General features: G+C 42.9%; 1 protein-coding gene across 1 annotated transcript in view; it reads right to left on the bottom strand.

Annotated features, from left to right (window-relative positions):
• Nucleotides 1-17,571, bottom strand: part of caln2 (calneuron 2) — a 30,878-nt gene that overhangs the window by 11,899 nt on the left and 1,408 nt on the right. Inside the window, exons 2-4 of the mRNA XM_084373855.1 lie at nt 13,403-13,527; nt 7,488-7,631; nt 4,677-4,789 (exon numbers count right to left, since the gene is read on the bottom strand). Coding sequence (XP_084229981.1) covers nt 4,677-4,789; nt 7,488-7,631; nt 13,403-13,520 — 375 coding nt within the window. The 5' untranslated portion in view covers nt 13,521-13,527. The remainder of the gene's footprint in view (nt 1-4,676; nt 4,790-7,487; nt 7,632-13,402; nt 13,528-17,571) is intronic.

Genomic DNA, 17,571 nt, shown 5'->3' with positions numbered 1-17,571 from the left:
CACACACAGAGCGATGAACAGGGGATGCAACGACTCAAGAGTACGCCTGTCAGAGCATTTTGTCTTTCACCGAATGAACTCCAGTGTGTGACGTTTGTGTATTTGTGCGCCTGCGAGCGTGCGCGTGACAGGAAAACAGCAGGGGATCGTGAGCAGTGACCAGTGACATACCGAAGGAGCCAGGACACATCAATCAGAAGAACAGGTGCTTACACGCCGTCTCCCCCGTCTAATCCTCCCTGCCCTCGTGCAGCGAAAGCTTGTTTCGTCAGTCTACCACCTGCTTTGTCTTGTGACCCTTGTCTAAAAAGTCGCCCAGAGTGACAACCTGAAAAGCATTGTTTCTTTTATTGTCTACTCTCTTTTTCCTATTTTTCTGTCCAACAGCAGTGCTGTCAGAGTAAGTTTACACTTTCAAGTTCGCCTGGAACACAAAGCCAGGTTTGTGCCAAACTGCTTTAACCACAAGGGAAAGACATACACGTAGAGGCACGCATATAATGGCTGCTTGATTGTATAAAAGTGCAGGTGTAGTAAGTTTTTTTTTTTTTTTTTACAAGGACAGCAGAGGCTCCAGCCAACCACAAATGAATAATAGATAAAAAATTAGAATCGGCCACGATTGTATGTGATGTAATGAGAGACGATACTAAAAATATCAACCGATTCAGTCAATCTGAAGGAAAATGTTCCACAGTCGAGGCTCTGTCTGTCGCTGTCTCTTTTCAGACACTAGTGTTAATATAATTGCACTTATGTTACTACACTCTCCAAATCCACCAAATGGCAGTTATTATGCAACAGAGACACACCATGTTTTATATTAATTTACTCTACATTTGGCATCCCTGGTCGTCAGTACCAACGTTGCAGACTGTCTAAACAGATGCAGACGGCAGGGATAAGCCTGTCACTGGCCGACTATTTCATTCTGCCTCGTTCATCCTCATTTTGATCTAAAAGAGCTTTAAAGAGCTAAAATAGAGCGTTTCAGACAGAGGGGGAATACAATGCTGCTGCACTGGACAGTATGAGAAAACTGATGTTTAATTAAAGTATTTAAGAGTTTCAAAGCATGTAAACCTATTCAGCAGTAACGGGAAATAAATTATGAACCTGATAATTAGCATAATATGTCTCCTTTGAAGAGTCTGCCTGAGTTTCGAACTCTGGAAATAAATAGAAATAATTGGCCTGAATCGACGTAGGTTTTTCAAGGGCTTAGGCTCGTTGACATTTCTCTGACAATCGACTTCTTTCAGTCATACAAATAATGACTGTTATGTCTTCCTCACAAATGTGGAAGGGGAAACGCAAAAAGTCTTGGGGAGAAGGTCGAGGGGAACGGTTTGGCTCACCAGAGACTGCAGGAAGTCACAAAACACTTTGTATAATGGGTTAAATCCAGAGCTTTAGAGATGTTGTTTCTGAGCTGAGTCCTCCAGTTTCTTTCCAGTTTGCTTTCATGTATCATTAAAAACTAAGTGTTGTTTGCACAATGTAATGGCTAAGAATAATGACACCATCTGTGTTTAGACTGGTTCCCTATAAATCTCGCTTTCTCTGTGCAGTTTTGTCTGCCACCAGGCACAAAATCTTCCAAGAAAAATAAAGGCTGATTGGCCTGGCATCATTTCTATCTGCTTTCATGTCTCTATTATAGACTAAATGAATGAATAAATTCACATTTTGTTCTGTGTCGTTGGTAGTTGATTCTCTTGAGGAAAAAAAGGAAACATTCCCGTTGTCTTTGCCACAGGGATGCCAACAAAAATACCACTTGGAAACACTGTTCACTGTATAGCGTTAGGTTATCTCATATATAGGCCAGTAGCACTCTGTAACCCTCTCTCTAAATATATCAAATCTATTGTTAAGAGATTGTTAAGTAACTTGGTGATTCAAACCCAAAAGACAATGTTTTCCTAAACCAAACCCAGTATTTGTCTTGCCAAACCTAACCGAACTGCGACTGTATGATGTAGATCCAGTGCACGTGTCACTGTTAAGGTTAATTTATGCTCAACATTAGATACAGATAAAGACGAAGCCTTCTGTCCCTACTCTGCATTCATTTTGTCCGTATTTCTGAAAGTTTTCTGAAAGCTTAGGTATACGTGCCAACGGAGCAGTGTAGCAGCGTAGCCAATAGTTCAAGCGAGGCACGACCACAGGAGAAGAGGAGGAAGTTGCAACAGCTTTTTGAGGAGAGGTTATGCAATTTGTGAGAAGTTTTAAATCTGTATGATGTCACTTCGCTCGGACACAGAGACAAACAGTAACTACAGAACATCTGGGAGGAGAGTGGACGGGAGTTAAATACGAGTTGGACAATGGTGGAGGAAAAGTGAAGGTCCATGTGAGATTGATTTGACTCTGAGCGGCGCCCTCTAGTGGTAGTATTGCTTAACATCCATGCCAGCGTGAAGGATGCATGGAAGTATGTGGGCAGTGACGGTATTATCTTCTGAAACGGACGTATCTATTTTAGTTTTAGGAGATGCTGACAAACATCCTATTCAGTCGTTAAGGTTTGAGGATGTGTTGCATTTTTCAGCTGCTGTAAATAGATAAAAGATTCCCCAGGCCTCTCTCCTGCTCTCGCTCGGTGCAAACATATTTTTTATAGACTCTTAACATTGTTAAGATATTGGCTGAAAAATGTTGCTTTTTTATCTTTAGGCACTGTAGCTTAATTTGCAGTGGAAGAGTGGGCGCTCCCATTTTCAAATCTAATTTACTGAGTGTCAGCAGAAATGCAGTAACTTGAGTCAGGAGTTTTTCAGATATCTCAATCTCCCCGAGGTTTTTTTTCCCCCAGACTGTGCTCCAGTAGCAAATAAACAGAAAAACAGAGATGTTTTCAACAGTATACACTGAATCAAACAAGATGGGGAACAATCAGAGGGACGAGCAAAATGTATTCAACGCACGCACGCACTCGCACACAAGATGCGCGCACAGACGAAAATGTGATTACGCGCAAAACTTGCCAACTCCAGTCTCCCCGATGAAGTCAATCATTATACATCTCACTGTGCAGGGATATTATCTGAACATACTGAACTGAGTCATTAAGGCCCACCATGATGTGCCTCCCTCTCTTCCATCTTTCTTTTCTCTACACAATGACTCTCCCTCTCCTCCTGTCTCCCTCTGAGGTCTGTGTGAAATATAAACAGACACACACAAAACACACACACACACACACACACACACACACACAAACGCTGCTCTCACAGTCCTCAGAGACACACTTCCTCCCACCATTTCATCCCCTTCCTCCTCCTCCTCCTCCTCCTCCTCTCGCTCTTCCTATAATATTTTGCTCTCTGCTTCCATTGCTCGCTCCCTTCTCTCCTCTCCTGCTTCTCCCCTCTCATTTTTCCATCCCCTTCTTCCTGTTTTCTTTTGGTTTGTCTCGCTTTGTGGGAGGTGAACACTTTAAATCACCCCTGAGACGCACACTGTCTGCGACCTTCATGAATCACGGTGTCTTGTGCCTCTTTTTTCATTTTCTCCCACTCTCCTCCTTTGTGGTTTTCCTTTATATTCCTGTATCTCTATGTGGGGCATCCCCCCGCACCACCACCACCGCCACCGCCACCGCCACCCGCCCCATCCCCATCCCCATCCCCATCCCCACATATTGTCCAGCTCCCCTCTCTATTCTCTCATCTCTCTCAGTCCTGCTGGCTGGCACACTCTCGCTCCATCCCTCCTTCTCCGATGCAATGCGTCTCGTTTATAAAAAGGTGTTTTTATTTTGCAGGAGTCATAAATAATTGATTTGACGTTAAAATCAGCTGTTTTTGCAGTCATTTGGTTTATTTTCCGATGCGTGAATGGCATAGATAGTCGTTTTTTTAATGATATTTTTCTGAAGTGAAATCAAGGATAAAGAACCTGAAACACACACACACACCTCCTCATTTTCAATGAGTCACCCTCTAAATGTTTCTCCTCTCGTTCGACTCGAGGAAAGCAGAGAACAGCTTCCTGTCACCCTGCTCAACCAAGCGTCGTCCACTCAACCCCACACACACACACATTCAAATCGCTGCACTTTTCATTATTGTCGCATGTCTTACCTAAGAGGCAAAAAAAAAAAAAAAAAAAAACACACTCTGAGAGCAGCAAATTTTCTGTCCGGAACGATTTTCAAAAACAAAAGAAGCACGTTCAAAAGCATGTAGATGAGCTGCAGCCTTAATCACCACTGAGCCCAGTTTGGACACTTGAAAGCATTCAAGCTCAGACCTTACACATACAGGAGCATGTCCCTGAATCTTTCTTATGGTAATACCTTCTGCAACACTGTGAATGATAAACACACACACGCACCTGAACCCAAATACATACACTTACTCCGTAAAGAAAAAACACACTTAATTCTCAGCAGATCTCGTTTCCCTTCAAGGCGAAAGGAAAAAAGTTGTTTTTGTGAGGGAACAGAAGACACAGGTGGGGGGTCTGAGAGTGTGTGTTTTTTTTGCATGTGTGCATTTTGGCACTTAAGTAGGTGTGTAGAGTCCCTGCAGAAACTAGGCCTGTGCTTAAGGACGACTGCTGAAACACACAGTCAGAGTAAGTCAGAGGAGGCGTGAAGGATGGAACTGATAAATGGAACTGAGGATTGTGAGCGATGAGAAACACACTCAGGCTTTGTCTTTCACCTGCCAGAAGATGTTGTCGATGGTGTTGCCCAGGAATCCTTCTCTGTTGTCGGACGACAGAAGTTTGGGCCCGAGTATCGTCATGAACTCCTCGAAGTCCACCTGGCCGTCCCCTGCGGGGGACGCGCAGAAACACAGAGGAAGACAGGGAGACAGACGGAGACAACAGAAAATCAGATAGACTGACAGGAAAGCTGGCGGAGTGGAGCTAAATAATGCATTTTATGCTGAATTTGATTTGCTTGGCGAAACAAAGAAAGGCGCCCTGAGACAGATCAACAGATGGATGTGCCCTCAGCCGTGACAAACACCCATGCATCATCACCACTAATTCACCTTTCAAATAAGGTGGGCGCACCTGCGGGAGGGCATGCACATGTTCGTCAGCGAAACTGTTTTTGCATCGAAGCGACAATCGAGGGAACATTTTGCAAATTTATATTCAAAGGACGCAACTTGTAAGCGTTCTGTATTCTCCTGCTGCATGCTGTTAGAGACGGCAATCAACAGGCAGCGTCCCGCGGAATTAGTAATCAGTGAACATCTTCACTACAGCTTGTATTGTAAACTGAGTTACTGCAGAGGCTTATTATCCTATATATTACCGATATTGATTGCACCACCAGTTATCATTATCTAATGTTCTATTTAATGTTTGTTAGTACAAGCAATAGCAGCAGTTTGCACAAGTCTCATGCGGCTGTGTAAGTACTGTTAGTAGGATAACACTTTATTTTATGGGTCTGCAATTTCTGAATAATTTCCAAGAAAGTTGCCTGCAAAGAACTATGTAATTTGGTGCTAATGACAGGGTAAATAGAGACAATCTGCAATTTGCACTCTTGCAGTGAATGAATTCTAATTAATTGCTGTGTGACTTAGACAGTGCACAGCAGGCCAGATGAACACGCCATAATGCGAAATCTGTAAACAGCATGTATGGAGAATTGCGTTTTAAATAGCTGTTTCTCAAGGAAACTCTTCCCCCTCCCACACGATTAGTGCCAAATTACGCCGGGTTTTTGCAGGACATGTCCTGGAAATGCTTAAGAAATGAAGAGGAAATGGCAGGCTCGTAAAATCAAGCATTACCTTGTAATACAGTATATTACTGGTATTAAAGGGCATCAGTTCTCTGCTCTGAAACCTGACTGCAGTTTCTCAAAAATGCGGCTTTAAATTAACATAATATAATCTCACATTTTAAGACTACTTTGCCTAAAACCTGGATAAGAAGATAATGCGAGAGATCAGCGGATTAAGATTTCTGAAGGAGGCAGTTTTAATAAAGAATTAATCATCTAAAGGACTCCGCAGGTTCTCTTACACCTGATAATAATTGACATGCTTAAAATAATTGTGCCTGCGACCGCTTGCAGTGCTTTTTCTAGCGACGACAGCGAGACGATACGAGTCAGAGGTAGAGGATTTTAAGAGTGTTGCTGTCTCTCCTCAGAACAAATGGCAGCGCTGCTCTCGGATGGTCAGACTGCTCACGGAGGCAAGAGCAAAAAGCTTTTAGCTTTGACCTTTGATATTTACCGCGAGCTGTGGAATCAAGAGCATGCAGATAAGAACCTGTTGAAAGATTGACTAGCTTGTTTGTGATGCAGGGACTGCTTAGGAGTAATTGCAATCGTCTGTGGATTTACAAGGAGAGCTGGAGTGCAAGGAGCAGGAGCAGACAGGTTCCTTCTTTATTGTCTCCAGGGGAATTTGTTTTTGACAATTGACCACCTGCTGCTCTTCAGGCAGTTTAAGAAACAGTTTTGCAGGAACATTTTGAAGGACGCTGCAACTCAAAATCCCATTTTTGCTCAGGCAAGTGAAAGAGGCATTAAGTTCTGTGTTTTGGGTGTCAGTTCACAGTGTGTTTCATTTACATCTCATTAAAGTTCAACACATGAAAATATGCACAGGAAAGGAAAGAAAACAGACTGTCCTCCCCCCCAAAAACAGCCTCATAGGTTGTCTGTGCAAAAATGTTTTTATGATCCATATTTATGTTTATTAAGCGAGGACTTCTAGTGGCTGATGTGATTCTGACTGGAGCAAAGGAGGAAGTCAGTTGACGTACTATAAAGAGCTTAAAAGTCCATACAGGGAGGAGGGCGTGGTGAATGTATGAAACCTAAAGTCAACGTTGGCTTATTTTTAACTCATGTAGCATACTCAATTCTTACGTAACGTGATGTAACGTGACGTAACACAACGTAACGCAACCTAACGTAACGTAACGTAATGTAGCTGACGTAACATAACGTAACATAGCGTAACGTTACGTAACGTAACATAACGTAACGTAGCGTGACGTAACATAGCGTAACGTGACGTAGCGTAACGTAGCGTGACGTGACGTAACGCAACATAACGAACTGTAACGTAACGTAAATAATTAAGAAAACACATACAACTTTTCTTACAAATAGGTCCTTTAATTTAAGTGGAATAAAACTTGAAATAATTACCTGATTCTGCCACTTACAGCGAAACAGTGTTTCTGTTTGTGTGTTAAATGTAATTCTTTATTTCTGGTGTTTCTTGGGAGATGGGAACAGGAGAGTCTCATTTTCATGGCCATAACAAATTATCTTTTCCTGGACTGAACCAAACAACATGACATTTTCACAACGTTTACCACGTGTTTGTTAGGTGCACCTGTTGCTGGTGCTCTCCTTCAGGCTTGTACACGTCATATAACAAACATTATACACGTGTATTACATGTTAAACAGCCACACACTTATGACTTTTGCGTACGTGTGTTGCTCTGTGCATGCACCCAAGTGTGTGTCCTTCTGTAGTGCCTCACCATCCATGTCCAGTCTCTGCATGATGATGGCCAGCTCCACTTCGCTGGGCATGTAACCCAGGGAGCGCATGGCCATGCCCAGCTCCTGTTTGGAGATGAAACCATTCCCATCACGATCCAAAACACGAAACGCCTCACGGATTTCTGCACGGCAAACACACAACATATCACTGTACATTACTGTCTGTCTTTACTGTTAAAGACCATTTCAGTCATTCTGTTAGTATTATATGAAGTTGTTAACACGTATACACATGATTACAGGTTTAGATCAACAGTATGTTTTGTTGACATTGTGATGGTTCAATTTAATTTCTAAATGAAGTTGGGTGTTTTTCATCTTGCTGGTGCTGATTTGTGGTTTTCTGTTTAGCCTGAGACAAGGCTGACAGTGTGGTGTGAGATGTGAATGCGTCCTTCATCTCTCCTTTATTTTGTCATTTATTTTCTTGTCCTTGTTTTGTCTGTGTCTTAAAGTTCGGGGACTCATCACAGCAAATGAAAATGTCTTTCCTGTGTGTGTGTGCTGAAGAGGTGTGTTTCCCTATTCTATTCATTTCTTTTTATTCATCCATATTTGAGATGCTGTGACTGACTCTCATTCGTCACATTATCAGAGCATTTCTTTTGATTTTCACTGTACAAGGGCAATAATTCTGACTTTTGTTTGTAAAATGAGTGTCATTTTATTGTCAAATCGTCTCCTTGACATTCTGTGTGTTTGATCTTTGTGTTACTGCGCGATGTCTGTTATCGTTCCCATGTCTACGCTGCTTGTTACTCTACAGATTGTGTGAATAATGACTGTTGTCTCTCAGGAGCAAAGGCAGAAATAGCGCGATGTTGTCACAGTGCCGCAAAACCACTTTGGGAGGAGGTCGGGGTGGATGGTTACGTCATCAACTGTGTTTGCGTGTCGTCTCTTACCTTTGCTCAGCATTGGATTCTTTCACTAATCATTAACACAATCATTCTCTTAGCGGGTGGTTATTATCAATATTTCTTAATCAACAATAGATTGAATGGCTACTTGTATGTTGAAGGGGTCAATTGTAGTGATGACCTCACAGAGGCCGTTTCTCTCAGCGAACAGAGTTTCAGCCCACAACCTCACTGTTGTGTGTTTCCAGACGCAGCAAGCAGCTGGTTTCAGTGATAACACTCTAAAAACTGGCTGTACACTGTACCAGCTCAGACTCAGACACAGTTAGCTGGTGAACATAGCATTTTGCAGCTAAAGAGCCAGATATTTCCCAGGAGAATTTAATGTTAGACAATGCCTCTTTCACACTGGACAAAAGACTCACCAACAGCCACTTACATCTGGCTTTCGTCTTCATTAGAAAAGTCTAAAACTGGCATTCATTTCCAAGGAAAGTGACTCTGCTGTAGTCACAGATGTAGACTCCAGCTCCGATCAGATGTAATGGAAACACAACACCAGGGTGGACACATTTGTTAATATTTATTTTTTCCATAACTCAAATCTAATCAAATCAAATCAGTTTTATTTATATTACCCAAAATCACAATCACATTGCCTCAGTGGGCTTTACAATCTGTAGAGTGAACGACATCCTCTGTCCTTAGACCCTCGATACGAGTGAGGAAAAACTTGACTTATAACTGAATAAACAAGCTGTTCTCAGAGGAAAATAAGGTCCCCAGGACACTGTTTGAAATTAGGGCCAGAAGCCAGGGTCCACCAAATATAAACAGAGTAAAACAGTAAGAAATTGTGTTGTCCTTTAAGGTCAGTTTGTTTATTCAGTTTATTCAGTCAGGAAAACAAAGAGTGTTTGTTTATTTAGTTTGTTTAGGCATAAAAGAATCAGTAAATGAGGATCTTTCTCCTTCCTCCAAACTACAAAGTGCCCCGTTAACTGCTGCAGAATCATATGACCCATTTCTCAGCAGAACAATGTTGTCTCGACAGTTGGGGCACCAGATCAGAAATTCTGACGTGTTGATTTTGGAGCACAGTGACCAACAACCTACTCGCTGTTCAGATTTGTAGACTTGTTGATTTCTGCATGCAAAAAGACTAGTGGCACGATTGTGTTGTCAGCCTCGTAAAATCTCAAAATGTGACATTGAGCCATCAGATGGTGTTAGTGAGAAGCGCTTATCCATGAGATGAAATTAATGATTAACAGTTCTTAGGAGGTAGATGGTGCTGAAAGGTGCTTCCCCGGTGCTGATAACAGGCTTTCCCATTAACGGAGAGTGCTGCAGCCTTTCTCGCAGGCAAATCAAGGTGAGGGTGATCTCCCGCCCTCCCTCCCCCTCTTCCTCTCCCTCCCTCGCTCCCTCCCTTTCCTTGTCTCTCTTGCATCTTTATATACTTATTGTATTTTACAAACCTCCAGGGGACTGTACCAATCCCTCCACACAGCACAATCACCATCAGCATTGCCAAGAGCGTTTCCGACTCTCTCCTCCCACATGAAAGGCTTCCTTCTAACTTGAAATTGTAAACGCACACGCTGCTCATGAGGCATCTATCTGTTCGTGCAGCACAATTACTCAAGCCTCTGAGGACCTTCTTACAAAATACTCTGGTCAATCTCTGGCTAATTACTTGTCAATCAGTTGGCACTGTCTGAGCAGGGGTGGAAAACGGGGCAGGCGGAGCTTTGGAGCGGGGTGGAAGTGGTCGAATTTATCGACTCGATAAAGACAGCAGGGACAGGAAAGACTTTGTGAGTCTTTATCCAACCTCTCTCTATTCTTCTGTGGATCTGCACACTTCAGGGGTGGGAGAGGGTGTCATATCAGCTGGCATTCGGCGTTTGTGCAAATCTTTACAGGCGAAACACAATCGAGAGGAGTAATAGCCTGCTGCACGATGGAATTTAAATCACAATTTTCCCGAGACTAATCCTTTTGCGAACTTAAACGATGAATTTTACATGAAGTTCATCTCTCTCTGTGTCTCTCTCAGGCTGCTTGTCATTAATATTCTCGTCCTGACATGCTGCTCCTTCCTTCCTCTGTGTAATAAGTCCGTCTCAGATCTGCCTCCTATGTCTGTCTTTGCTTCATCAGTTGCGTGAGAGACGAAGTTCAGTCGCGGCCCCCAGTCTGAGCCTGTAAATATCCCCCACGGCTGATAACTAGCCCCGAGCACCGTGCCACTACCTCCCCTTTCTCCCTCTCACTAAATAAAATGAGAGTCATAGGCGGGGGATTGGAAATGCGGGCAAGTGTGCGGCCTCCCAAAACAAAAGTGAGATGTATTTGTATGCAGCTCAACAGTGAGGAGTGCGTTTTCAATAGGGTACGAATGAGCTGCTCCGTGATGTATTACAGTGCAACGTGTACGTGTGTTTGTGTGTGAGCGTGCAGCTGCCTGTGCGTGGCTGTGTATTGCGAAGTCAACCCCCCAGGACTGTACATGTTCTCACTGTGATTGATGAAATGCCTCAAAAGCAGAGAAAAGGATAGCGGCGATCCAACACAGGGGGTGATTAACTAGCCTTCTATCTGCGCTAACAGATGATCCTAGAAGAACCTTCAGCGTCTCTCTGAAGTGGGATTAGGAGTTTTCAAATGCTGGCAGCAAATACCACGGATATTTTGTCCACATCAAACAATCCCATTGGTTGCGTTGGATCTGTGGCTGACAGGGCCTAGATAATGCTTCATCAGAATGTCTGGAGTCTAAGAGTCCAGATTCAATTTATATAATAGCCCTACATAGGTCCAAACTACTTTACCCTTCCTGCTGTCCTTGACAAACAAAGCACAGACAGAAGCTAACCAGACTAATGATGGCGACACGTTTCAGTCGCTGTACCAGCTTCAGCGCACTAAAGCAACTGTTTCAGTGAACTGGGTTGAGTCGAGTTGTGCACGAGGGACATTGGATTAAAAGATTTATGAGACAAAGTACTTCATACCAAAGCTCATTGGAGCAAACTACAATAGGCCACATGTATAAACACAAACAAACAGCTTCAGTCAGAAACACACTCTCATGCTCTCTGTCCTCGCTCAGTGAGAGGATTATTGTAGCTGTTTCTTCTCCACCAAAGCAGAGATATGCACACTCACTGCAGTGTACAAGTCTTTGTACTCTGCAGCATATGTGAGGTTACGTCAAAGAATCGCCTCACATCAGGACCTCAATGTAATGAAATACAGTAGGATCCCTAAGCATGCGGTCAGCCTGCATGAAAGCAAAAACTCCTCTGTGTCAACTTAAGCCAGTGAAACGGGAGATACTGCGGTTTGTTACTTCTTGGGTTTTATGATCTTTGCTCTGGCTATCAGTTATGATAAATTTGTCCCCACCAAAGCAATTGAGGAGCTCTTTAAATATATTCAACGGGGGGAAAAGCACAAGCAGTCAGACGATCTTACAACCCCAGTTCCAAAAAAGTTGCAGTGTTTCCCGAATATATATTTTACCTGTGCTGCCGTCAATATACCTGGATGGGCCGCCTAAGTAAAATGCATGTGTGGGAAACACTGCAACTTTTTGAAATTGGGGTTGTATGATCGATGACATATTTGGTGACCCATTTTAACATTTTATATATTTTTTTTATCTGTCGGAGAGAACAACGCCATCCACGGTCGATTAACCAGTGGACAGAGATAGACAGACAGAGAGACGCTCTCTGGTGTTACATCCATCGTCATAAACGCACTGATTGTGATATTTTTGTCCAAACTTGTAAGTGAGGCTGTTTGTTGCTATGTCATTTTGGTGCACGTTTGTTTTGATCGGCAACATAATTAACAAGCTTTCCCTTCACACGGCTCACCTGCTGTTAGGACGACGAAGTTTTTCCGATCATATAGTCTTTTGTTGCCTCTGTCCCAACTTGATTGACATGTTTTCAAATGTGGCATCTAATTCAGTATACTGAAACATTTATTACAAAAAAATCATTGAAGTTGATGAGGTAAAACTTAAATATGTTGTATTTGTGCTGTTTTAGTCAAAAAGGATTAACAAAAATTCTGTTTTTTTTATGTTTTACGCAGTGTCCCAACTTTCTTTTAATCAGTGTTGTACAAATTGGGAACAAGCTGACGATTTTGCCAAGTCAAATGCCACTTTATATGGATATTAATACTAAAAATGAGTGTGCCTGTGTTGATGCTAATTATCCTTAATGCTAATGCACAGGACAACTGTGAGTGTGTACTGTAAACCAGACATTCTGTCCGTATATTGCGACGGTCAAATTTACTAGGAAGAGAAAGCAGTAGCAGATAGTAAACTCAAGCTGTCCGTGGTAAACAACTTTGTTTACAACGTGCCTGTGAGCCAATTCAAAGAATCCCACTGTTTGTGCTTGTTGCCACAATCCCAGATCTTAGGAATCACTTCAGTGAGTACAGTGTTCGTGTAATGGATACAACAAATGTGCAAAGCTTTGAAATAAAACCAATGTTTTTTCCTTTAATCAAAAGAGTTTTACGTCAGATCACACTAATACGAGTCCTTTTTGAAGTGGTCATATTTTACATTTTGATATAAAAAAAGACCTGGAAAGTGCAGTTTTACTTTAAAGCAGTCTATTTACCACATCGTCAGAGCCCTTTGTGAGTACAGGGGCCATTATTTCTGTGCTAGAGTGATTGTAAACTTGGATTAGGAGACCGATATCAATACACTGGTATCCTAATTAAGGCCTGGTCACATATATTTTATTTCTGTCACTTCATTCTGAGTCCTGTGACTGATTTTATTTCCTAAGCTCCATAATTGGAAACCAATGCATCTACTCAAGCTCCGACAAAATGGCTAAATGGAAAAACCTTTCCCTGGGAGAATTGAAGCGTTGTAACTGCATTGTTCCTGTAGTGAAACATTAATTGCTAGTACCTCACACTTTACTCTGCACCCTCACCACCACCTCCCACCCTCTTTCTCTCTCGCTCTCTCGGCGCACACTCACCTCCCAGCTCCTCTGTGGAGATGCTGGTGAGCTGGAAGGACTCGTTGCCTTCCGTCAGGGAGCTGCTCAGGTAGTTGTCTGGATAGAGCAGGCCCGCCCGCACATGGTGGAATGGCATCTTCTCCCTGCAGAGCACACACACACACACACAGTCTAAATAAACATTGCATGTGTGCATATGTGAGCGAGGAAACTACAGGTAAGAAGGATCTGCGTGTCAGCGGGTGCATGTGTATTCAAACCCTGGCTACCAGCGCGGTCAGGAGCTCTTTTTAGAAACACAGTCTCCTGTGGAGGGAACATTGTTCCTTCCACTCTGCTCATGCTCAGTTCTGGGAGAAACCGCTGTCTCCTCGTGGCACAATCACAGTGACAAATTATGTAATCTCATTATAATTCAATGGAGTCGGGGAAAAAAAAAAACATTCCACTCTTATTGTTCTGATAAATACCATCAGAGTACCATCAGGAACTCGGTATTATCTAGCGATCATTCTCTCAGCGTCTTTCTCCTGCTCACTCTTTGTTCAGCCTCCTTATAGTCCACAGAGGAAAGCCACTTAAGTCCTGTCACTCGCTATCATTTCTTCTAACCCTGCCGTCACATCTCCTGACTGCCTGTCCCACCAGACACCTCACCAAGAGACCTCAGGGCTTGACAGGGCATCAATCAGCCACGACCCCATTGCTGTTGTCTGATCAGAGACGATTCTCTGATTTGATTCACGAGAGATGCCACCTCCGAGGGCTCTCCCGGTCTAATGTTGTGACACTTCGGCAATATCCTTCATGTAATATTCCTGCCAATAGTGCACGCTGAACTGAGCCGAGTCGAGGTGAGGGAGAGAAAGAAAGATAGGGAGGGAGCGAGCGAGGAAGAGATAGAGATCCCGAGAGTATTTCCATGAGCGTGCCACTGCCAGACAGGAGATATAGAGATAGAAGTGGGGATGTCTCTGTCACAGGCGACATGGTCAAAGTATAAACATCTCCTCTCCTCTCCTCTCCTCTCCTCTCCTCTCCTCTCCTCACAAAATCCTTTGTGTGTCTTGGAATCAGAGCCAAGGGAGGGAGAGGACGCAGACTGAGCATAAAGACAAAGACAGTGTAAAAGGTTAAGAGCCTTGGGATAGGTGTGAGTCTGCTCTGCTGATCTGTAGAGGACACCAGGTGTGGAAATGGCTGTGTGTATGTGTGCATTAGACATTAGAGATAGACAGCAAACAGTGTGTGTGTGTGTGTGTGTGTGTGTGTGTGTGTGTGTGTGTGTGTGTGCGCGTGCAGAAAGCTGTGTATGTGCACAAAGTTTGTGAGCTCTGAGGAAATTTAATCCATCTGCTCCTGGTTCTACTCTTGACCCACCTGCACATTAAAGGAACAGTTCACCTAAAAATTAAATGAGTCTTTCTCTGCTCATGCCCCGTTCGTTGTCCACAAAACATATGCCTGATATGGATTTTTTTCAGATTTTGCAGATTTCTAGTTGCAGACCAGCTTTAGAGGAGCATGTTGCCACCTACTGTGTCCGAGTGTGTAAATGCTTGTTATGTCAATTAAAGCAATTCGGCTGCATATTCCTTGCTCCATTTATCGGCTATATTTTCATCGATTTCACAGATACCAATGTATAGCCGATAATATAAATTTCCTGATATAAGGCAGATACTTATCATGCATTGCTAATGGGGACCAGAAAACCCAAAAATGCTTAAAAAAACATGTTTAAATGCTACAGTCTACACAGCACATACACACACACACACACACACACACACACACACACTCTCTCTCTCTTTCAACCTATCAGTGTAGACATAGCAAGACGAAAACATTTTGAAGACGTAACAAGACAGAAACACAGCCTGGATTTTCTTATTTTCTCCATTTGTTGCTGTGCTCGGGACACTTTACCATCCCAAAATGTCGGTATTTAACGTCCTGGGACTGAGACTCAACAATCAACCATCTTTGTGGTGCGTTTACGAACAGCTCAGACACATCCTTTTAATTTTTCCATTACTGAATAAACAACCTGTTCTCAGAGGAAAATACTGTTTGAGGCTAGAAAGGTGGCGGGGTCCGCCACATATAAACAAAGTAAAACAGCAGGAAATTGTGTTGTCCTTTAAGGACAGTTTAATTTATTCAGTCATGAAAAAGAAGAGAGATTGTTTATACATGTTTTTAGGTATAAAAAAAAATCAGCCAATGACGATCTTTCTCTTCTGGTTTAAAATTTCTTCCCTGAACCTACACGGTACACCTTTAATAGTCTTTGAATTGTATTAATATGACGTGAGGTTCAGATAGCTTTGCACAGAAATGACTTGTTGAAATGTAAGACAGAGGGATACTTTTAACTTTTATACTTTGAGTACATTTCAAAGTGTCATACTTTTACTTGAGTAAAGAAGTTGAATCAGTACTTCTACTTTTCTTCTACTTGAGTAAACAATGTTTGTACTTCTGCCACCAGTGCTTATAGTGAGCGTAAAGACAAATTGTCTCTACATTGCTGTTTATTTGTAGCAGCGACCGACTAGGCCTTCAGGTCTGCCAGAACAAATGCATACTTTCGAGTAAACAGGCTGTGAATATGTGCACATTGCTTGTTGCTGTGCTGTATATGCATGTTGGCTTGTATGTGCAGATACAGCAGATTTTTACACGTGTATTTTTACTGTATGTGTCCACATGCGTAACATAAAAGGTTTATTTGTGAGCGCTCCTCGGCAGAAATTAATGAATCTATGGGCATGTTCAAATTCCTGCGGGTGCATTACTGAATGTTCATGTGCGTATCTGTAGATGTTGGAAACATATATATGAGTTGTACCGGTGCATTATTTTCTGCCCTTTAGGTGGTGATGGTGAGGACGGAGAATGATGCGTATGTTTGACAAGAAAATAAAAGTGATGGTGCAAAAAATATGAACATTTAATGGACGTTAAACAAATGAAAATCTTCACATTAAACAGGACCCAGCAAATATTTAAACAGTGGACAAATTAATAAGACATATGATAAGAAATGAATACGAGAATGTATTTTAACAGTCCATCTGCTCTCACAATTGTTCCCCTGACAGAAACACCCACTCACTCATGGCAAAAACCAGCAGACGCACATACACATACATCAAACTCAGTCACACACTGATTCTCTCTCTTTTTGTCTCCCTCTCTCTCTCCCTCGCTCCCCGCTTCTCTCCCATATATTTTTGGATTGTGTTTTTTCTGCTCATGAAAACACAGACTGTTGTCACAGAGACGGACATGAGAGCTGACAAGAGCAAGCTTTAGCAGAAACCCTCCATCTGATAAGTCTCACTGCATGGCAGGAGAGAGAGTGGAAGAGGAGTGGCAGAAAGACAGACAGACACACAGACAGGTGAGACAGGGACACAGGGAGAGGGGGGGTGAGGATGAAAGAAGCAAATGAAAGCAGGCTGACTGACAGTGTTTGAACTGTGGGGTCACCTGCGCCCCAGGGAAGCCCAGTTTCAAGGCTCCAGCGTGGTGATCAGAGCGAATTTAAGCCCAGACGGGAGTGAAGAGGCTGAGATGAAGGGAGAGGATCAACCAAGATTGAACCAAAAAGCTGAGAATGTGGAGAAAGGAGAATCATGTTTTTTTCCACACCTCCCTCGGTCCCCGCGGAGAGGGATGCATTAGCAGAGTGGCAGAAAAGAGCTGAGGGGTCACAACAGTATATTTTCCCTAACAGTGTGCCATCACAAGCAGGCAGCCCTGACAAGACAACAGAATCAAGCCTCGATCAAAGGAAACAGGTTGTCAGTAGCGCAGCCACCAATTAGGCATCAAAACATGCAAAACTGTGTGATTTAACTTCATCCAGGACTCTCTGATCCGCACGAGATCTGTGAGCTGGACCTCAAGAAAAGAAATCAACAAATTATTCTCTTTTTACTTCAAGCCACTAAAACGTCAGTTAGCTCTTCATGTCTACTCCAGTTTTGGGAGATAAGGCCGCTGCCGCCTGCCAAAAATAATGAGAGGGTGCAGTTGATCAGCTGAGTGCTGGATGAAGGTAAACTGCAACTCTGCTTTTTGTCGGATGGACCACAAAGACAGACACACACATAACAGACAGGAGGAACAGTTGTAGCATCAAAGAGGGGCATGTGTTGCCTCAACAGGCAGCCCAC

Source organism: Pagrus pagrus, assembly GCF_965226575.1.
Source record: "Pagrus pagrus genome assembly, chromosome: 14".
In the NCBI taxonomy this organism is placed as follows: domain Eukaryota; kingdom Metazoa; phylum Chordata; class Actinopteri; order Spariformes; family Sparidae; genus Pagrus; species Pagrus pagrus.
This window is presented reverse-complemented; position numbering and strand designations above follow the sequence as displayed.